The following is a 20,077-nucleotide window of genomic DNA, read 5'->3' as shown; positions in this document are numbered from 1 at the left end:
AGTGCAATAGATGGCAAAATCATCAACAAACAGGGAGCCTGAGATGCCTAGCGGGAGACAGGCCATGATAGTGTTAATGGAGATAGCAAAGAGGACGATGCTCAGGACAGAACCCTGAGGCTCGCCGTTTTCCTGGATAAAGTTTTCTGGCAAGGCATAAAACCCACACATACCTTGAAAACTCAGTCTTCTAAAAATTCATGAAGGAAATGGGGTAGGCAGCCACAGAAGTGCCAGGTCTGGAGAGTACGGAGGATACCAGTCCTCCAGCAGGTGTCCTGGGCTTTCTCCAAACTGAAACACACAGCCACAGTCTGGGATTTCCCCCAGAAAACTATTCATGATGTGGGTGGATAAAGTGACAAGATGGTCAACTACAGAATGGTGCTCTCAAAATCTGCACTGTGCAGTGGTTAGTAAATTGCAAGACTCAAGTCACCATACTAGCCGGGCATGAATCATACATTCCTTCACTTTGCAAAGACAACTGGTGAGAGAAATGGAGCGGTAATTAGAAGGAAGGTGTTTGTCCTTACCAGGCTTAAGTATGGGTATGACAGTGGCTTCATGCCAGTGTCTGAGAGACGTGCCCTCTGCCCAGATGCAGTTGTACATATGAAGCAGAAAGTGCTTGCCCGCAAGAGAAAGATGCTGCAATATCTGAATGTGAACATCGTCTGGGCCTGGGGCAGAGGATTGGGATGAAGTGATAGTATGATCTTGCTCCCTCATAGTAAAGGTGCCATTGTAGCACTCACAATTCTGATAAGCAAAGGGTATTGCCCAAGCCTCCTCCACCCATTGCCGATGGAGGAAGGAAGGGTGATGGTGGGAGGAGCTCGAAATGTCCGCAAAATGGCAGTCCATGGTGTTGGAGATAGCAATAGGGTTCACTATGACACTGTCTGCTACTATCAGGCTGGAAACTATCTATCTTACCCCTAGTGATATATGCCTCTATGCCCTTACATTTGTCCTCTAGCCATGCCTGCTTAGCCATTTTTCACTTCCTGTTGATCTCATTTTTGAGACATTAGTTTTCACCTGCTTCATTTACTGCATTTTTTATATTGCAACTACCATGGGAAGAGTTCAGAGTTCTATGGGCCTCAACACGAACAGGATAGCCGTGGAAAAGCAAAGCGGCAAGCAGTTGTGCTTGAGAATAAGTAGTAATTTCCAAAAGCAAAGTACCATTGTGTAAATGGGAGCAGGATTTCACAGGGCCGGCAGCTACATCAACGCCTTTTTCAATTACAAATGGATTTACTGTTGCAAAGAACTGACCATCTTCAATATCTGAAACCACGAGGAAGCATGGTGCAACTGGGAAGGTCTCTGGATTGACACCTTCATTCCGTTTATGTTTGGTAGACATGGACTACAAAGATGATGATTGGCTCATTGCGGGAAAATCCCCCATGATTGCCAACATCTCCGATGATGCGCTCCTTCCTACTCGGGGGCCCCTCAGAGGGAGGGGGGCGGGGGGGGGGGGGGGGCTCACCCGCCTTAGGTGATTACTCACATCTCAGGTCACAACTCCCGAGCACCTAACAGAGGAACCACAGGAAATGAAAAACGGCTAAGCAGGCATGGCTAGAGGACAAATGAAAGGACGTAGAGGCATATATCACTAGGGGTAAGATTGACAGTTTCCGGCCTGATAGTAGCAGACAGATAGTGAGCCCTATTGCTATCTCCAACACCATGGGCTGCCATTTTGCAGACATTTCGAGCACCTCCCACCATCACCCTTCCTTCCTCCATTGACAATGAGTGGAGGAGGCTCGGGCCATACCCTTCACTTCTCAGAATTGTGAGCGCTACAGCTCCATCTTTACCATGAGGGAGCAAGATCATACTCTCACTTCAACCTGATCCTCCGCCCCAGACCCAGGCGATGTTCACATTCAGGAGTGCATGGGGAGGAAGAAGAAAAAGAGGAGCCTCAAATGCCAAAGTGGAGGAAGGATAGGAGGTGAATGACTGAAGGAAAAAAAAAGGAACGAAAAAGATTGGTGAGACTGTTCTTACGTCGGCTACGGAAAACGCCCAAAAACATCCCAGACATGTTCCCCACGGGAGGTGAAAGAGAATAGCAAGAGGACAGACATGCAGCACAGAAGGGAAAAGATGCTGCAAAGACTGGGGTAGCCAAACACGAACCCACCAAAGAGTGGCAAGCCCCTTGGAGGGGGGGGGGGGGGGGCACAGAGAATGTAAATAATTCCAAGCATCAGATTAAGAAGTCATGGTTGCAAACTACCGACACAAATTATTTAAAAAAAAAAAAAACACGCTGATGTAAGCCAACATAAGGGAAGATCATTTTGGGCTCTGGGGAAATGTAGGGATGACCAAGGCAAACTTACCTTACAAGATATGTTGATTGAAGGAAGGCAAACCTAAATATCATTTGTAGATTTAGAGAAAGCTTTTGACAATGTTGACTGTAACACTCTCTTTGAAATTTTGAAGTTAAGATTGGATACAATACACAGATCAAAAACTCATCTATAACTTGTAAAGAAACCAAACTCCAGTTATAAAGAATGAAAGAATGTGAAAGAGAAGCAGTGCCTGAGAAGGGAATGAGACAGGGTTGGTGCCTCTGGCCAACATTATTTAATTTGTACAATGAGCAAGCAGTAAAGGAATACAAGAAGAAATTTGGAAAGGAATTGAAGTTCATGGAGAAAAGAAAAAAGAAGTTTTAGAGGTTGTAACTCCGTCAGAGAAAGCAAAAAGAATCTGGAAGAACAGCTGAATAGAACAGAATGGATAATACCTTGAAATAAAGGTTGTAATATGTACATTTGTATGGATGTCTTGCCAAAAGTCATTTTACTGTGCAGGCTGTTTTATTCTGAAATAATCACTTTATTTCATTATTTAGTGATTAGCTAATTTTGCCTCCTTGATGCATTACTCTGTGGAGTACTGGGCTCAAGTATCAAAAAGCAAAAGTCAAAATGAGGCAGCTGAGAGAGAACATTCTTCTTGGTAAGATGTGTATAAGTGACTAACTTGTTCCTTACACAATTGCAGTTAAGGTAAATGCTACCTGGTAGCAGCCAATGAGGTGAAAGTAACTAATTGCTAAATAATGAAATAAAGTGATTATTTCAAAGTAAAACAATGTATGCTGGAAAATGACTTCTCTCAAGAAATTCATGTGGCTGTGGACCAATCGATACGAAAGACTATTTGTAGTTTTCCACAGAAGTGAAATATCGATGAAACAGTGCAAACTGTGTATGTAATTGCAGCCAGCAAAGAAAGCACTCTGAATGCATGTATACATTGGTGAAAGTAAGTATCTCAAAAGGGGTACTCTGCCGATGACATGCTGTCAAGCCAGAAATATATAAAAACAACCCAACTTGAACAGAGCTAGCTCACCATTAATTTGCTTTTAAGTGAACACTTGAAACACAACCAAGAAATCACATTAGACCCAAAATAGAAAAACAACTATGAACACTTTATAATATTTTTACAGAAATAAATTGAGAGCCCACAGAAGATAACATGGGTGGCAGCTCTTCAGGAAAACTTGGTATTCTCAGGAAATTACAAAAATCACGGGAATCTCAGGGAATTCCACATTTTTAACCTAGCATGAAATTGAATTTTGTAAATCACAAATTTTAAAATACTTAATATCTCAAAGTGTGATAATTATATGGATATTATTCAATAGAAATCATCGATGTTTAAAAACTACTGTTAAACTACTGCCTGTGGCTGGTATATAGGTCAGCTGAGAAAAAAGACAATTCATTACTATGGTAGGCTCACCCCCCCCCCCCCCCCCCATCCATCTGCTGCTTGCTATTAATTTATCAGGAACTTCTTGACACCATTTTCCTCATCACACCTGCAATTCTCAGGAATTTTTTTTTTCCAAGTTTGAGAAGCCACCCTCCTAAGGTTAATAGGAACATGTTTGAGTAAACTGAAAGAAGAAATACATTGTATTTTTCAGACGATAGAGTTTAAAAAACCAAATTTAATTCTTAAAAATGGAAAAAAAAATCAAGAGGATCATACAAACCCAGCAAGAAAATTTTGATTTATTTGTTGCTCTCAGTGTCCACTTATCATTATTTTGGCTAAATATATTACTTACTACTAGTGTTTCACAATTTAGATGCACAACATACTCTTACGACCTGATCTTTCCACTTTCACTTCCTTGTTAGTAGTGTATATTACACTTGCATTTTCCTATCTCAAAGAAACTAACCATAATTCCAATTTCATTTCTCATCTAATTAACCACAACTATTACCTTCTTTTGAAAAAGCGAGATTTGCCCTGTAGGTGTGTGTGTCACTTCATTGCAAAGTACTGTGAAAATCGAGATTTTTTGAAAATATTTAGAAGTTGCAAATCACTGCTTCCTAAAAATAAAGTGTGTTACCACTCATTTCCCCCTCCAGAGTGTGTGGTACTTTCTTCCTTGTTTACCATTCACTCCTCAGGCAGGAAACTGTTCAATCTATGAAGTTCTACATCAGTGTTCTAATACAATGATTGCTATCACACACACACACACACACACACACACACACACACACAATTTCTGGGAACTGAGAACCCACTGAGCACCTGTGCCTGGAGATGACATAGGACTTCATCTGGTAGGACTTTATCCCACAGATAAAAGTAGCCAGCAGTCTACTTTCAAATAGGCTTGACTGCTGTTCAGCACTCCCTTCTGAGGTGGTAGCAACTTATCCTAATTCAGATAGATAGTGTGCTTGTTTAAGCAGTTTATAATGTCCATATCAAACCTTTCATTGTGGAAAGACTATGTGCAAGTAAAGGACCCTTATGCCGTTTTAAACCTGTATACTTAATGGCTACTCATCACTAAATGTCTGGTTTTCATGGCCATGGTTCTAGCATTGAACTCTCTTAGGTTGTAATACTACGAAAGAAGTACTGTACTGATTCACCGTGAGTGTAGATAGGTCAGGTTATAGAACCCTAGCCACAAAAACCAGAGATCTAGATTTGAATTAAAGTCTGGAATATAGTTTTAATCTACCATGAAGTACTTGGGACATTAAGCAGTTTATTATGTTTTTTAAGTTCTCTGAATTCTGTACAGTGACCAATATGAGCAACTAATTAGGTAATGTGGGAAAAAAGTTCAAAATTACTCAACTGAAACAACATTCTTATGGTTAATCATTTCTCCTGGGTCTTTCTGCGTGATGACGGAGGTAAATTTGCATCTTCATTGAATATATTCATCCAGATGCACCATGCGACTTCATTTTGTTACTTATCATGTCCAGAATCCCAATCCACCCAATTTTTCATGTGCTGTCCAAGCAGTTCTCCCAGTATGATTTGACTTGGATAGTACAGCAACAATGGCAGTGATGCACTATAAAGGTGCCCATAACCAGAGTACATTGTCCTTAGAATCGGAATTCCTGTAAAGAAGCATTTCAATATACAATTATTACATTTATAACACTATGAAAAACTAGTAAGTATTTTGTTAAAAAGGTTTACTGTATGACTAGAAAGGAAGATTAGGAATTAACTTCCGGTCAGTGAAGCCAATTAGAGCCAGAGCACAGGCTCAGAATAGATAAGGATGGCAAAGGAAATCAGCCATGCTCTTTCAAAGGAACCATTCCAGCATTTGCCTTAAGCAACCACAGAAAACATAAATCAAAATCATTGGAGAGGGATGTGAAACTATGTTCAGTGACTTACCTGTTTATTTCTTCAGTAACAGCTCATCTGAAACTGGGTTGTAACTCTATGACTAGCTTTTTTTAGTGTATCCAGCCTCTTCTCTCTTTTATCTGAATGTTCCATTGTACATCACTTTCGCTAAACAGTAGCTTCTCTCACTCACCTGACACTTTTCCACTTGGGCTACTGCCACAATATCACACCTTTCATTCTATTCCCTCATATTAAATGAGTACTGTTTAGATGAATACTAACCTTGCCATCTCCCAGCTACTATATACTTTTTTGATAGGTCCTTTCTCTCATGAAAATGGTCACTATTTGTGTAGGTTCTAAATATGCTCTCCCTCTACATTTCCAATGCCTACTGCTTCAACAACTTCTGTTCCAAAAGCTGAGACAGATTGTTTCCATTAATAGGTATATGAGATCTGTTCAAAAATTCTGGAACATGGAGCAAAATCCAGTTGGCATTCCTGCACAAACCTGTGTTTAATGTGTAACTGTTTGTGAATTTCGAGATGGCAGAATGAGAGGAGCAATGCATCTGCATTAAATTTTGTGTGAAACTCAAGAAAACCTTTACAGAGACACAACAAATGATGCAGGAAGCCTATGGTGATGAGTGCTTAAAACATACTCATGTTACAAAAGGTTCATATGGCTTAAAAATGACCAGATGGAAGTTAAAGATAACCCTCATTCGGAACACCCTTTGACATCTACTGACAATGCTCATGTCAGGAATGTGAATGAAATTGTGCATGTCAGTCGAAGGCTGCCTGTCCAGCAGATTGCAGAAGAACATAATACTTCAGCTGGATCATGTCACGAAATCGAGACACAGCATCTTGGAATGCATTGTGTTGCCGCCAACTTCACCCACAGCTCAATGTGGGTCTATGTTATGATGTTGAGACCAAGGTTCAGTCTTCACAATGGGTTGGGAAAGGTTCTCCAAGACCCAAAAAGCTTGTCAGATCTGGTCAAATGTCAAAGCCATGCTAACAGTTTTATTTTACTTTGAAGGATTAGTCCTTCATGAATTCGTGCCGCAGGGACAAACTGTTAATCAATGGTATTATCGGGACGTGTTATGACACCTGCGAGAAAATGTGGCAAGGAAACAGCCTGAAATGTGGCGAGACAGTTCATGGCTCTTGCATCACAATAATGCACCTGCACATTCATCCCTGTTGGTGCGCAACTAATGCAACATAAAACGAAATAACTGTGCTGCTTCCTCCTCCTCTGCACTCTCCACACTTGGCAACTGCAGACCTGTTTTTTAATTTCCAATGTTGAAAACACCATTGAAAGGATGAAGATTTGCAACAATAGAAGAGATAAAGGAAAGTTCGCAGATGGCGTTTTGTGCGATCCAGCGAGAGGCATACCACAACTGCGTTGGGAGCAGTGTGTCAGTTGTGGAAGAGAGTATTTTGTAGGAGGCCATACACAATAAGTGAAAGATAACTGTAGAAAAATTTTGTAGACAAAGTTTTGGAATTTTTTGAACAGACTTCATATCTGCTGGTGTCACTCTGACTTCTCTTCTACTTGGTGGGTGTGCTATCTTGTCTGTTATCATCATGGGAAAAAGAGCATTTTGCATTGAAGCAAGACTATTTCTGAACTAATTCTGGTATTTTAATTTCCAATCTGAAGTTGGTATTTTTCTCTATGCTGTAGTTTGTTTGTGTTGCAACATTCAATGTTGCCTTTCCTTGGTAATTTTTCAGAACTGTGGTCAACAGTTCAACTTCAACGCTCCAGTGTATAACATCTCAACATTTTTTTTCTTTTATTAAAAAGTATAAGCAGTTCCACAATATACGTACTCAATAGAAAACAATTATGTCAAGAGTGGAATACCAATATAAACCTACTGAATATTATGAGAAGAAAATACAAGCTGGTGAGCTGATACATCACGACCACTACCCATCACGAGACAGAATGCTGCCAACTGGTTACTGCGCCCCCACTGAGAGAATCTCTGCTCTCGTAGACCAATACCTTCAATCTATTACCCGGAACCTATCCTCCTATATAAAAGATACCAACCATTTACTCGACTGACTCTCCACAGTTCCTGCCCTATACCAGGTGCCCTGTTCGTCACTATTGATGCCACCTCCCTGTACACTAACATTCCTAATGCCCATGACCTTACTTCTATCAAACACTGCCTTTCCAGACGCCCTATGGATTCCAAACCAACAACCTTCTTCCTAGTCTCCATGACCAACTATATCCCCACCCACAATTATTTCTCCTTTGAAGGCATTACCTACAAACAAATCTGCGGTACGGCTATGGGCACCCACATGGCACCATCCTATGCTAATCTATTCATGGGCCACCTAGAGGAATCCTTCCTAAAAACACAGAATCCTAAACCCCTCACCTGGTTCAGATTTATTGATGACATATTTGCTATCTGGATTGAAGGTGAGGACACCTTATTCACATTCCTCCAGAACCTCAACAACTTCTCCCCCATTTGCAAAGCTACCTTCCTAGATGTTGACCTCCCTCTCAGAGATGGCTACATCAGTACCTCCATCCATATCAAACCTACTAACCACCAGCAATACCTCCACTTCGACAGCTGCCACCCATTCCATACCAAGAAGTCCTTTCCATACAGCCTAGCCACCCTTGCTCGTCGCATCTGCAGTGACGAGTAATCCCTCTCAAAATATACTGAGGGTCTCACTGAAAGCCTTCACTGACTGTAATTATCCTCCCACCACCTCTCAAAGTCCGACAGTCCAGCCACAGACGAGCATTCCACTCGTAACTCAGTACCATCTGGGACTGGAGCAACTGAATTACATTCTCCGCCAGGGTTTCGATTACCTCTCGTCATGTCCTGAAATGAGAAATGTCCTGCTCAATATCTTTCCCACCCCTCCTACTGTGGTATTCTGCCATCCACCAAACGTACACAATATACTCATCCATCCTTACACAACCCCTGCTCCCAATCCCTTACCTCATGGCTCATACCCCTGCAATGAACCTAGATGCAAGACCTGTCCCGTACATCCTCCTACCACCACCTACTCCAGTCCGGCCACTAACATCACCTATCCCATCAAAGACAGGGCTACCTGTGAAACCAGTCATGTGATTTACAGGCTAAGCTGCAACCACTGTGCTGCATTCTATGTAGGCATGACAAAGAACAAGCTATCTGTCCGCATGAATAGCCACCAACAAACTGTGGCCAACAAACAAGTGGACCACCCTGTTGCTGAACACACTGCCAAACATGATATCCCTCATCTCAATGACTGCTTCACAGCCTGTGCCATATGGATCCTTCCCACCAACGTCAGCTTTCCTGAATTGCACAGGTGGGAACTTTCCCTGCAATACATCCTACATTCCCGTAACCCTCCTGGCCTCAACCTTCGTTAGTCACTGCCCTCACCCATCCAGCTCCCTCCCTGTTCCCATTCCAGCACTACACAGCCATCATTTCACCACCACACTCAGTCTTTTAATTTCTTTATCTTTTTATTTCTCTCCTGCCCTCCATCTAAACTTCAATGCTTCACTGTGCACCACTTCCACCATACTACCCCTCCCCCTCCCTGCCCCAGTCTCCTCCTTACCCCCACCCACTCCCCACTCCCATCATGCACTGGTGCTGCTGCTCACAGTGTGGTTTCAGTTCTCTGAGACTGCAGACATGTGTGCAAGTTGTGTTTGCGTGAGTGTGTGCTTGTGCGTGTGTGTGTATGTGTGTCTACTGCTGACGAAGGCCTTAATGGCCGAAAGCTATAATTGTGTGAATCTTTTTGTTGTGCCTATCGTAACTCCGCTATATGGTGAGTGGCAACTTTCCTATTCTGGTATTGTTATATCTATAAAGGAGGATTCATCCAAAAGCTAAAACATTATCAGTATCGTTTATGTGTCAGCCAAAGATTTAATTAGCAGCTCAACTATTCACTCTGTTCATCCATGAGACTTACAAACCACTAGATACAGGCAGAGTCGCACAGGTAGATTGCTTGTTCCTTGACTTCTGGAAGGCATAAGACCATTACTTTTCACAATATGTATACATGACATAGCAGATAATGTCAGTTTGCAGATGATGCTGTTGTATACAGAGAAGACATAAACCTCGAAAGTTGTAGCATATGCAGGACAACCTGCAGACGATCAACACTTGGTGCAGGGAGTGGCAATTGGCCCTGAACGTGAACAAATGTAACATACTGTGAATATATACACAGGAAGACCCTTTATTGTATGATTACAAAACTGCATAACAATTGATGGAAGCTTTATGCATAGGGAGTGATCTGAAGTGGAACAACCACACAAAATTAACTGCAAGTAAAGCAGATGCCGGGCTGAGATTCACTGGAAGAATCCTCAGGAAATACAGACCATCAATAAAGTAAGTAGCTTATAAAACACTAGTTCAACCAATACTTGAATACTGTTTGTCAGTATGGGATCCATACCAGACAAGACTGATAATACAGAAGATTCAAAGAAGAGCAGTACATGTCATTATAAATTTATTTAGTAAGAGTGAAAGTGTTACAGAGATGCTCAGCCAACCCCAGTGACAAGTGCTGCAAGAGAGGCATTCTGCATTGTGGTATGGCCTACTGTTAAAGTTCTGAGAGTGTATGTTTCTAGAAGTCACCCAATATATTGTTTCCTCCTATGTATATCTCATGAAAAGGGCGATCAAGATAAAATTAGAGAGATTCAAGCCCACATGGAGCTTACCAGCAACCTTTCATCTTGCAAACAATACGCATCTGGGTCAGGAAAAAGAGCGAAGTCACAGTGGTATACAAAGTAAACTCACCACATGCCGTAAGGTGCCTTTCAGAGTACAGATGTAGATTCTGTGATTTGTTACCATTAGCAGTCGTGGTTATAATGTTCTAGTAAATCAGTCATTACTTTTATATTCATCACTTCAATGTATATTTTCCTGTTGAGCAAGGGAACATACTTAGGAATGTGCTTGGAGCTGTCACGAAACAATCACAATTTATATGGACTATTGAGAATCTCTTGCCAATTTGCTAATGCCTTTATTTTCATGGCAATAAATAAAGTGATTTTCTTCAGAAGAAAATCTAAAACATCTGTTCCCATTTTAGAAAATACGAAACCTAGCAGAGTTGTGGAGTTCCTCTTGCAGCCTTGAGGCCAATAACTCAGTTGTTTGCCTGAAGACAATTTGTTCACTTCATCCTGTGGATAGGCAAAACCATTAAAAACTGGAACTGGCAGTTCCTCAGAGTGTGGGATGGTTCATACTGCAGATGCATTACTGTAATAAGAGAGAAAATGATAGTCTGTCTCGCTAGCACTTATAGAACTAACAAGCCAAAAGTAAAAGTCATTTATAGGATCCTGGGAACACCTGAGTGCATATACTTGTATCCTCCTTTTGTCCGGCCATGAAGCATTTTCTCATAGTTGTGACACACAATATGCTAAAGTCCAGTGACACACAATATGCTAAATCCATTGTCTTGGTCACCAAGAGCAACTGCAAAATAAGATTTATAGGTACACTTTATATTCAGCTTTTGCAGACAGTGACCAACATCCAAGCATTACAGAAGGCATCAGACATTTACATAATTATTTATCTCTCAGAATTGATAATCAGCGATGTTTATTTTCCTCTGACAACACAATCAAAGGACAATGATACACGAAAACAGTTTAAAGCTGTATAAAATTCAGATTTTGCTGTACTTCAGGTGGCTAACTTGATCATATGCATCATGTTTTAAGGATGAATGCAAATCAAGGCACCTTTTGAAACATTATACATCAAACAACTTACACTAAAATACATTTGCAGTAAAATGACACTGTACAGCCTGTGAAGGAAAAACTATGAATCATTCCACAGCGTTATAAGCAACAACTGAAAGTTTCACACTTCATCACAATTACAGCAAATAAACATAGCCAGTGACACATTTGATATCAGTGCTAAAGCAATTTCTAGAAATAGTTCAAAAATCTCATGCAACAGGAAATTAAGGAACAAATTAGTCAGTGCTATACTTGATAGTACATAACAATAAAGTTGAACACTGAAAATGCATGAAATATTGTTCAGGTAAATACCTCCTGTAATAAGTAAATTGCAGAAGCTTCACGTTACCTTTGTCTGGAGCAACATAACCATGCATCCATGCACAATTCAGAATCTGAATAATTTTTACACCTCCCTCACAAACATGCCTCTTACCATAAGCTGACATTATTTCTTTATTGCATATACTGCCCTTCATCAACACCAAACCAAAAATACTTTGGTACTTTATTTAAAGCTTGCCCTATGTAATAACAGAAAAAAATGTGGATTAACGACAAGAAAATCAAATAAAAAAACTGTCTGACATTGAGATATGACACATATGATGTCTCCACATGCCACAGTTATGGAAATCATGTCAAGGCTGACAGAAACACATAAATGAATATTACAGTAGATCTAGATTTTCTGGAAAACAAATGCATGAGTACTTGAAAGTAAGGCTATACAAAGAAATTAATGTTCATTTCACAGATTAAAAAAAATGTCAAGGGAAAGGCCTTCTCAAATGCTTCTTTCTTCCAAGACACTGTTTCCCTCTATTACTCTTTAGAGTGAACAGAAATTTGACGTAGCAATGCTTGAAATATTTCAGTCAGCCTTTGCATTTTTTTAAGCAGATACCTGGAGCAAAATATATAAAAAAAGAAAGAAAAATTGAGTAATATTTACAAAAACATTTTTAGGAGTGCCTTCATGCGTCAAATTAAACATAACTAGAATGGCTCACCAAGGGAGAGAGATTTGTGTGTTGAACAGAACATAATTGCCTTTGTGTCCTGTAGTGAAAACTTTGATGGCAGATATCTGGTTGTCCAAAAAATGAGAAGTAGCAATGTCATTTGTAGAATTACCACTGCAACAGCATGAAACTAATTTAATGTATTCTATTAGTAGGAAACATCTCAATTTCAACATTTTGCACATACATCAAAATAAATTTCAAAATACCATATGAGCATTATAATACGCACATGGCTGAAGAAAAGACTTATACCAATTCATTTTATTTATTTGTTTATAACAACAAAAACAATCAATTATTGATAAAATTATTTAATTGGATAGATAAAAAAAAATCTACTCACCAAGCGGCGGCAGAACGTACACATTAAAGACTGTTGTGATTGCCAAGCTTGCAGAGTCAGTGGCTCCTTCTTCAGGGTTGAAGGTGAAGGAAGAGGAAGAATGATGAAGCATAAGGACTGGAGAGATCTAGGAAAAGGGGTAGATTTAGGGAAAGTTGCCCACAACCGCAGGTCAAGGGAGACTTACTGTACAGGATGAGAAGTACGGTAAGTCTCCCATGATCTGTTGTTCTGGGCGACTTTCCCAAAATCTACCCATTTTCCTAGACCTCTCCAGTCCTTTTTCTTCACTCTTCTTCCTTCCCCTTCAACCCTTCTGCCTGAAGAAGGAGCCACTGGCTCCGAAAGCTTGCCAGTCACAACAGTTTATGTGTGTGTTCTGCCACCGCTTGGTGAGTAGATTTTTTTTATCTATCCAATTAAATAAGTTTATTTATTTGTTTGTTTTCAAGAACATAAGAGTTCAAGAAATGCCTTAATTGTAGTCTGCAAACACTTACTGAAGGAAGTGATACATAAAACAACTTGATGCACACAAAAAGTTACTGTCAGTGTTTAATAAAAAAAAAAAAAAAAAAACTTCTGCTGTTGATACAGGTGACCACTTCACAAAATTGGTGATATCAACAAGAAAGCATACCCAATACTTCCTTACAGGCAATTTGTCATATGGAATAACGGTAACAGTTAGCCCATTTAGTCACACACAAGAAACATGGTGTTCGCAGAGAGCAGTTGGATGCCTGCGGTGTGTACGTCGCATCCATGAACCATTCAAATGACGTACTCCCTTGGTATTGATTATGAACTACTGAAACGAACCATTCAAATGACATACTCCCTTGGTATTGATTATGAACTACTGAAACTACTAACTTCATAGATATAGATTTCAGAATCATTTTGTTTCTAGCACCACAGTACAGGTCTAGGAATATGTATTCCATCTTCAGCCAAAATTAAAGGATGCATCATACAGACATGCACACACACTTGAAAGTGCTGACAGAAACCCACAAAGGCTACCGCCAGGTGGTGCAGTGTAAAACAATGTGCAGAAATGTTTCAGTTTTGCCACGTTATAATAATACGTAAGGAATGCGTACAGTGTGAAATTCCAGGGATGTAGCCATTAAAATCTGCAGAGAATTGATAATATGCCTTCTGTAGACATACAGTGTTTTGTATTGCATACACATTTTTGTATCTCTTGCTTATAAACTGTCCCATTTAATTCCACTTTATTTTATTTTCAGTCTGTATAGTGTATCCTGTTTCAATGCTAGCCCACAGTCACACTTTAGTGCAGAATACTAATAATTTGCTACACTGACCAATGACTGTCACTTGGTGCATGAATGAAAGTTTATTTACTTTGAAAACCAGTTTGTATTAAAGAACTGTCCACAGCACAGTCACCAATAATTCAAGGCAAAATCATCTGCAAAGTTCAAGTAATGTCACTAAGTTTTGCACCACAGAAACAGTCCAATAGCTCTAGCAGACAGACACAAGCAGGAAAAATACCATAAGCAACGAATAATTCTGTGGTGAGATGTCTTACCTGTGGTAAGACGTGACTGCCCATCCCCTTGTGGCTTACAAAATGTTCATCTCATTCGCTGTTGGCAAGATGCAACCTCTTGGGCAAGTGACTGCCCCTCCCCAGCCCCCCCCCCCCTCGCCCCTGCATATATATTTATGGTGCTGTAGTATTTATAATGCTGCCAGATACTTAATTTCCCCTCCCCCTCTGGGTTCACATAAAGGGCTACAATGACAGTTTCAACAACACAAAATGATGGTTAGCTCAGGATAATGGCATGGAGGTGGTTTGGTGATAAGTTTCAAAGCTGACAGGAGTCACTGTAGCACCAGTGTGTAGCAGAAAGACACTAGTTGCTGATATTATAAATGGTTTATCAGAATCTGGATAACAAAATAGTTTCCAGTGTGTTAATGTCAATTTGACTATCTGAATCTTCTGAGAAATACTATGCTTGGTTGCTACTGCATACAGCTGCTAAATGGCCTCCTTTGGCACAACACTGGTGGTTTGCACTATGGAAACATCTCTTATGTTGGTCATCTGAAAGAAAAAACATTAAGTGCACAAACTGCTGGCTGCCTATGATGTGTCCTGCTACATGGCAAGTTCCAGTTTGCTGCCAAGATGGTAGTAATGTTTGCTTGGTAGGAGCTTATAGCTGGCTGAAAATGATCATTGCCTTCACACTGTACTATTATTTGAAATGCCCACAAATGACAAACTTTTTGATGCATACTATTTTTCTAATTTTTGAGATTGCTCTATTTGTACCTCAGCCTGTTAAATGAGAGTTACAATGCCTGAGCTATTTGCAACACTTATTTGAGCAAAGGGTCTAGTAACCTGAATTCCTTGTGGTGGAATTCTCTATCTGGCACATGGTGTACTATGATATTCCACTTAGAGAATCCATATATGATGTCTGACATCTATCGCACTGAAATGAGAATTTGTGATCCAAACCGTGAAGATCCATTAACCAGCTTTTGTAGTATAAATTGCCTTTTTCCAAATACAAATAATGTACAAGACTCCATACTGATTGTCACTTGGTATAGCAATGAGACTCTTTTCACTTTGGAAACTAGTTCACAAGCAAGAGTTGTCATCAACACAATCACCAATAAGGTAAGTAAAGACCCTGAATGAAGTAAAGGTAGCGTAGCACAGTTTGTCATTGTAGAAGCACTTCGATTGACTATTACATACGCAGTGTGCATGTGTAGTATCATAAGTGACATTATGCCCTGGCAACATTTTTTATTCACAGTACAAGTTGACTGACCATGTCCATGGGACAGTCCATGCTGTACTAAATCACCACATGACTTCCTTTATGACTGTAGGGTTTGGGTAACAGTGTTTTTCTTGTTTATCAAAACTGGTGTTAATGGTATTTTTTAAGAAAGTTTGGACTGTGATGTTAGTTGCTGGTGATAATGTTGGTCTGTGATTGGTAGGTATCATGGAGTTCGTTTTACCTGAGGTTAGGTTTTCTATATTAGTCATATAAGCAAGTTTTGGCTTTGTGGTACTGCAGACAGGTCGACTAATAACGTTGATACTGCCTTTGTTAATTTTCACAATTTTTGGTAGTGTGTATTGGTCTCGCCTTTTGATTTTGCTTGTGCTGTTTTACTATTTTGGTATCAGTTTTTTCAGTTGAACTACAAAAGTCAACTGATGTTGAAGAAACAGCCTTTCATTAGTTTTCATGAATTTTTGTGTGTGTACTGGTCCCACATTTTGGCTTTTTGCACTGTTATACGTTGTACAATTTTTATATGGTATTGGCCTTTCAATTTTGTTTATGTCAATGTTGCATTTTGTATATTTTACTGTCAATGTGTACTCTTTTGTGGCTTTGTGTGATGCCATTGGTTAAAGGAGATGTGTGGTAACAAATGCGTGTTTATCCGTAAACATATCACCAGTGAAGTAATTAGAAGTAGTTCTGCCTCCCCCCCCCCCCCCCCCCAACAAAGTGGAGGAAACTCGCCTATTACAGCCTCTACAAACCATACATCTTGTCAGTCTTGGGCAACAAATTAAGCAAAAATTTTCCCATGTTTTTCAGCAATGAACCTTCAGTAACTTCCTCATAGTTCTAAATAATGAAACTGGATTTGCTACTCACACCTTAAGTTAGGCAGAGTCGAAAGTGGCTTTCTATTTTGTTGCAGTTTACTTTTATTTTAAATGGACTTCACCATAAATGACTGTGTTTGGATGGGGAGAAATATAAAACGTATATATTCTGACATTGCTCTCAGAATCTTCATATTCACAAGGGCCTTCGATGGTTCAACGTAATGTATAATTAGCCAAATATTGGGGAGCCTGACTCATAATGTAAGGATGTTACAGTGTAAGCAGGAAGTATATGAAAAAACTATTGTTTGAGTGGAGTCGACTTATTACTGTAGAGAATGAAGAAGGGCAGGAATACTTCTACAAAAGTCAAAACTTGTCCATTACATGTACAAAACTTTCTTGTATATCTAAATTTTTAAATAAACTAAGAGAATCGATAAGATTTTAGGGCCAGACTACCTCTTCTGTCTACTTCATCTATTTAAAACATGTAACCTACATACAGGACATAGCTTTGACTAAATTAGAAGAATCCCTCAATATTTTTTCCCATTTGGTGCTGGAATCCTAAGACTGAAAGTGCTTTAAGAATATTATAGATTTGCTTCAATATTTGGCCTTAAAAAAAAGTCATATGGCTCACTGCCAGGTATAAGATATTTGACGTTATGCCACTTACCCATAACTGGTATCAACAATACCAGTTGAGCTATATAGCTCAACTTTAAGGACCAATTTGGTATTGTCATAGTGTGTGTAAACAGGAAATTTTGTATGTAGCATACCATTGGAGACCTTATAATTGTAATTAACTAGTGCATGAACTATAGATTATGACATCCATTGAACAAAATATGAAACAGTAAAATTTACGTCAGTTTGGTAACAACGTAGTTACACCCCCCCCCCCCCTTTAGTGTTCTATGGTTAAGCAGTTTGCATATCAGTCGTCAGTCGATTCTGGTGTGGTCACACTCCACCTTTAACACCAACAAAAGACTAGGGTCAATGGATGGGTGTGATTCCACCTGTCTGCTTTGACCCATGACGTAAGGGTGTTGTGGTGTGTGGCATCATTAAGGCACGGTGTTTGTGAGTTGGTTGTGTTTGTAGATGTGTCTTGTTGTGTTTCATGGTGCCCTCTGGTGGTGGTGGTGGTGGTGTGTGTGTGTGTGTGTGTGTGTGTGTGTGTGTGCTGAGTATAATGTGCTGTATTTGGTTCACTTCAGCCTTGGTGCTAGATTTGTGAAGTTGTTGGCAGTGCTTGTAATTCCGAACAGAAGGTTTGGAAGTTTTTTCAATGAGTTATCAATTTTTTTTGTTTATGTGTTTGGCATTTTTGTTTGGTGTTATTGGTTTTTTGTTTCTAGCGTGGGAAGATGTTCAATTTCTGCCTGTGTGAGTTGTTGTGGTGTTTTGTGTATTTATGGTGTACCGAATGTGTTTTAATTTATATAGGGATGTTTGGTTTGTGGATTTTTGAGGTTATGGTTTTGGTTTTATTTTTCGTAGTTGTAGGTGTTTTGGTGTCAGTAGTCGTGGTTGACCTATATAGGTCACCAGAAATGCCTGATTACCATTTCCGTAGTTGTCGGTGTTGGTGTTTTGCTATTGTCACCTGTGGTTGACCTATATAAGTCAAGGGAAGTGTCCGATTCCTGCAGATTATGTTGGTGTAGCAGAATGTTGAAAAAAAATTTTTTTTTTAGGATCGTGTTTTTTTACTACTATATTTCGCTTGTCCTCACCCTAAGACCCTCAAGACACTTAAAATTACTGTTTCTGCTATAGTGATGAAGTCAGGGTCAAAGCAGACTGGTGGAATCAGACACTTCCGTAATCCCAAAGATTATGACTCAAGAATGTAGACAGCATGACATATGGAAGATTTTATTGGTCTGGGGAGCATGCTCGGATAGCCTAAGTGATAAGGCAACTGTTCACGATAAGTGGGAACTCCAGGTGCGGGTAAAAATTACATACTGGAACCCCGTTTTAATTTTTTTCAACACAGCACGGACATGAACATTAGGCTTGGCTACTGGTCAATTTGTTACCAAAACCAGATCTGCCTTCGCGTTCACTGGCTTAGCCAACTCAAAACCAAACTGTCACCTTCCAACGTAACCTAGAACTCAGTTGTGCTCAATCAGAATCGGCGTGGAGGGGGTGGGGGCATCTAAAACATAACTTTAGCCTTAGGTTTACACCTTTTGTGCAATGCGGCTTACCTGAGAAAACTGAAACTAGTACATTAATGGGCTGTAATTCTACATCTAGATGTGACATAAATATGTCACAAAAGGTTATAAACACAGTCATCAGTAACGCCAACTGTCTAATCTTCAATGCAATACTGTGTTGCAGTCTCATTCCAGTTACTTTGCGAACAATTTGCCCAACAAGCAGTGGTGTGCCCACAGTGAGAATTAGGTCATGCAGTGATTTGACAGGTGAAACCACTGCTGCTGATCTTATCTGTAACAATAAAATAAGAATAACACAAACCACTGTTATACAAAAAGAAGGTACGAATGCCCACCGAAGAAAACATACCAGTATCAACAATATAAGTGGCGTCGTTATCATTCCAAGAAGTGCACCTACAATACAGTTTACTATTGCAGCTGCCTCGTTGCCGTCTGCACAAATAGTAGCCACGACGGATGACGATGAGACAGGCATACTGCTAGAAATGATAAAACTTCACTGGAAACATTAAGCTGCCTCGAGCGGCCTCTGTATACTCCATTACTGGAAATACAAATGCGAAGTACCCTTTCATAATCCAATCATCCACACCAGTTGGCGCAAGAACAACAGTCAAAAGTTTGACGAAGAGTGGAGTAAATAAAAGTGAAAAACACTGGGTGACGAAATGTAAATCATACTGTTTGGCAGCAGTCAACAGATTATCGGTTGGAAGAGTTAAGCCACTTAAAAGAAATACGATTGGTACTGTTCCATACTTCGCGCTGGTGTCGGGCCACGGTAAACCTTAAAAAAAAAAAAACATAATAATAACGAACAAACAGCACTATAATTTCTGGCAGTCTCAAGAACACAGCATGTTAGCTAATAGAAATATTAACCAACCGCCGTCAGCAGTTAAATGGGGTACGATTTCAGCAATGAAAATAACTACTAAAACAGCGATAAGAAACCAGTATTTCAAAATTTTTCTGCTTCTTGCCATCACCATACAGTAAGTAAATATAAACACATCAACGATGCACATAACGAGCTTCGGTCAAGGACGTATGAAGTATCGATGTGATATCGATATTAAGCGAGCTGTACATACGACTGGCGATGATTCCACATAGTTTCCGCAAATAAAGCGGGAATTCGGTTTCTTTTTATTGTCACCCGTCCGCAACGACGGTGTTATTTAAGTCGCAACGTCGCCAGACAGTACAGTTAGAGAAGCAAAGGTAGACATTGAAGCTTTTATTCCGTCTTGATTGCAAAATGTTTATTCATATGACCGGTTTCGGTTCCTCTAGAACCATCTTC

At 39.9% G+C, this 20,077-nt stretch overlaps 1 protein-coding gene across 6 annotated transcripts in view; it reads right to left on the bottom strand.

Moving 5' to 3' along the window:
- Positions 1–19,791, bottom strand: part of LOC124545986 (sodium/bile acid cotransporter 7-like) — a 28,804-nt gene extending 9,013 nt beyond the window's left edge. For 2 of the 6 annotated variants that reach the window (XR_006967648.1, XR_006967649.1), the window contains exons 1-5: positions 19,658–19,791; positions 19,339–19,558; positions 18,793–19,265; positions 12,561–12,686; positions 5,180–5,453 (exon numbers count right to left, since the gene is read on the bottom strand). Coding sequence is in view for 4 of the 6 variants with exons in the window: in XM_047124952.1 (XP_046980908.1) it covers positions 5,296–5,453; positions 12,561–12,686; positions 18,793–19,265; positions 19,339–19,558; positions 19,658–19,763 (1,083 nt within the window). In the remaining 2 variants the exon portion in view is untranslated. Of the gene's footprint in view, positions 1–5,066; positions 5,454–11,983; positions 12,072–12,560; positions 12,687–18,792; positions 19,266–19,338; positions 19,559–19,657 lie in introns of those variants that run through there. The other 4 variants (XM_047124953.1, XM_047124954.1, XM_047124952.1 and 1 more) reach the window with 4 other exon arrangements.
- Positions 19,792–20,077: the final 286 nt, after the last annotated feature.

The sequence above is a fragment of the Schistocerca americana genome, chromosome 8 (assembly GCF_021461395.2).
Source record: "Schistocerca americana isolate TAMUIC-IGC-003095 chromosome 8, iqSchAmer2.1, whole genome shotgun sequence".
NCBI lineage: Eukaryota > Metazoa > Arthropoda > Insecta > Orthoptera > Acrididae > Schistocerca > Schistocerca americana.
Note: the sequence above shows the minus strand (reverse complement) of the source record. Positions and strands in the feature narration are given on the sequence as shown.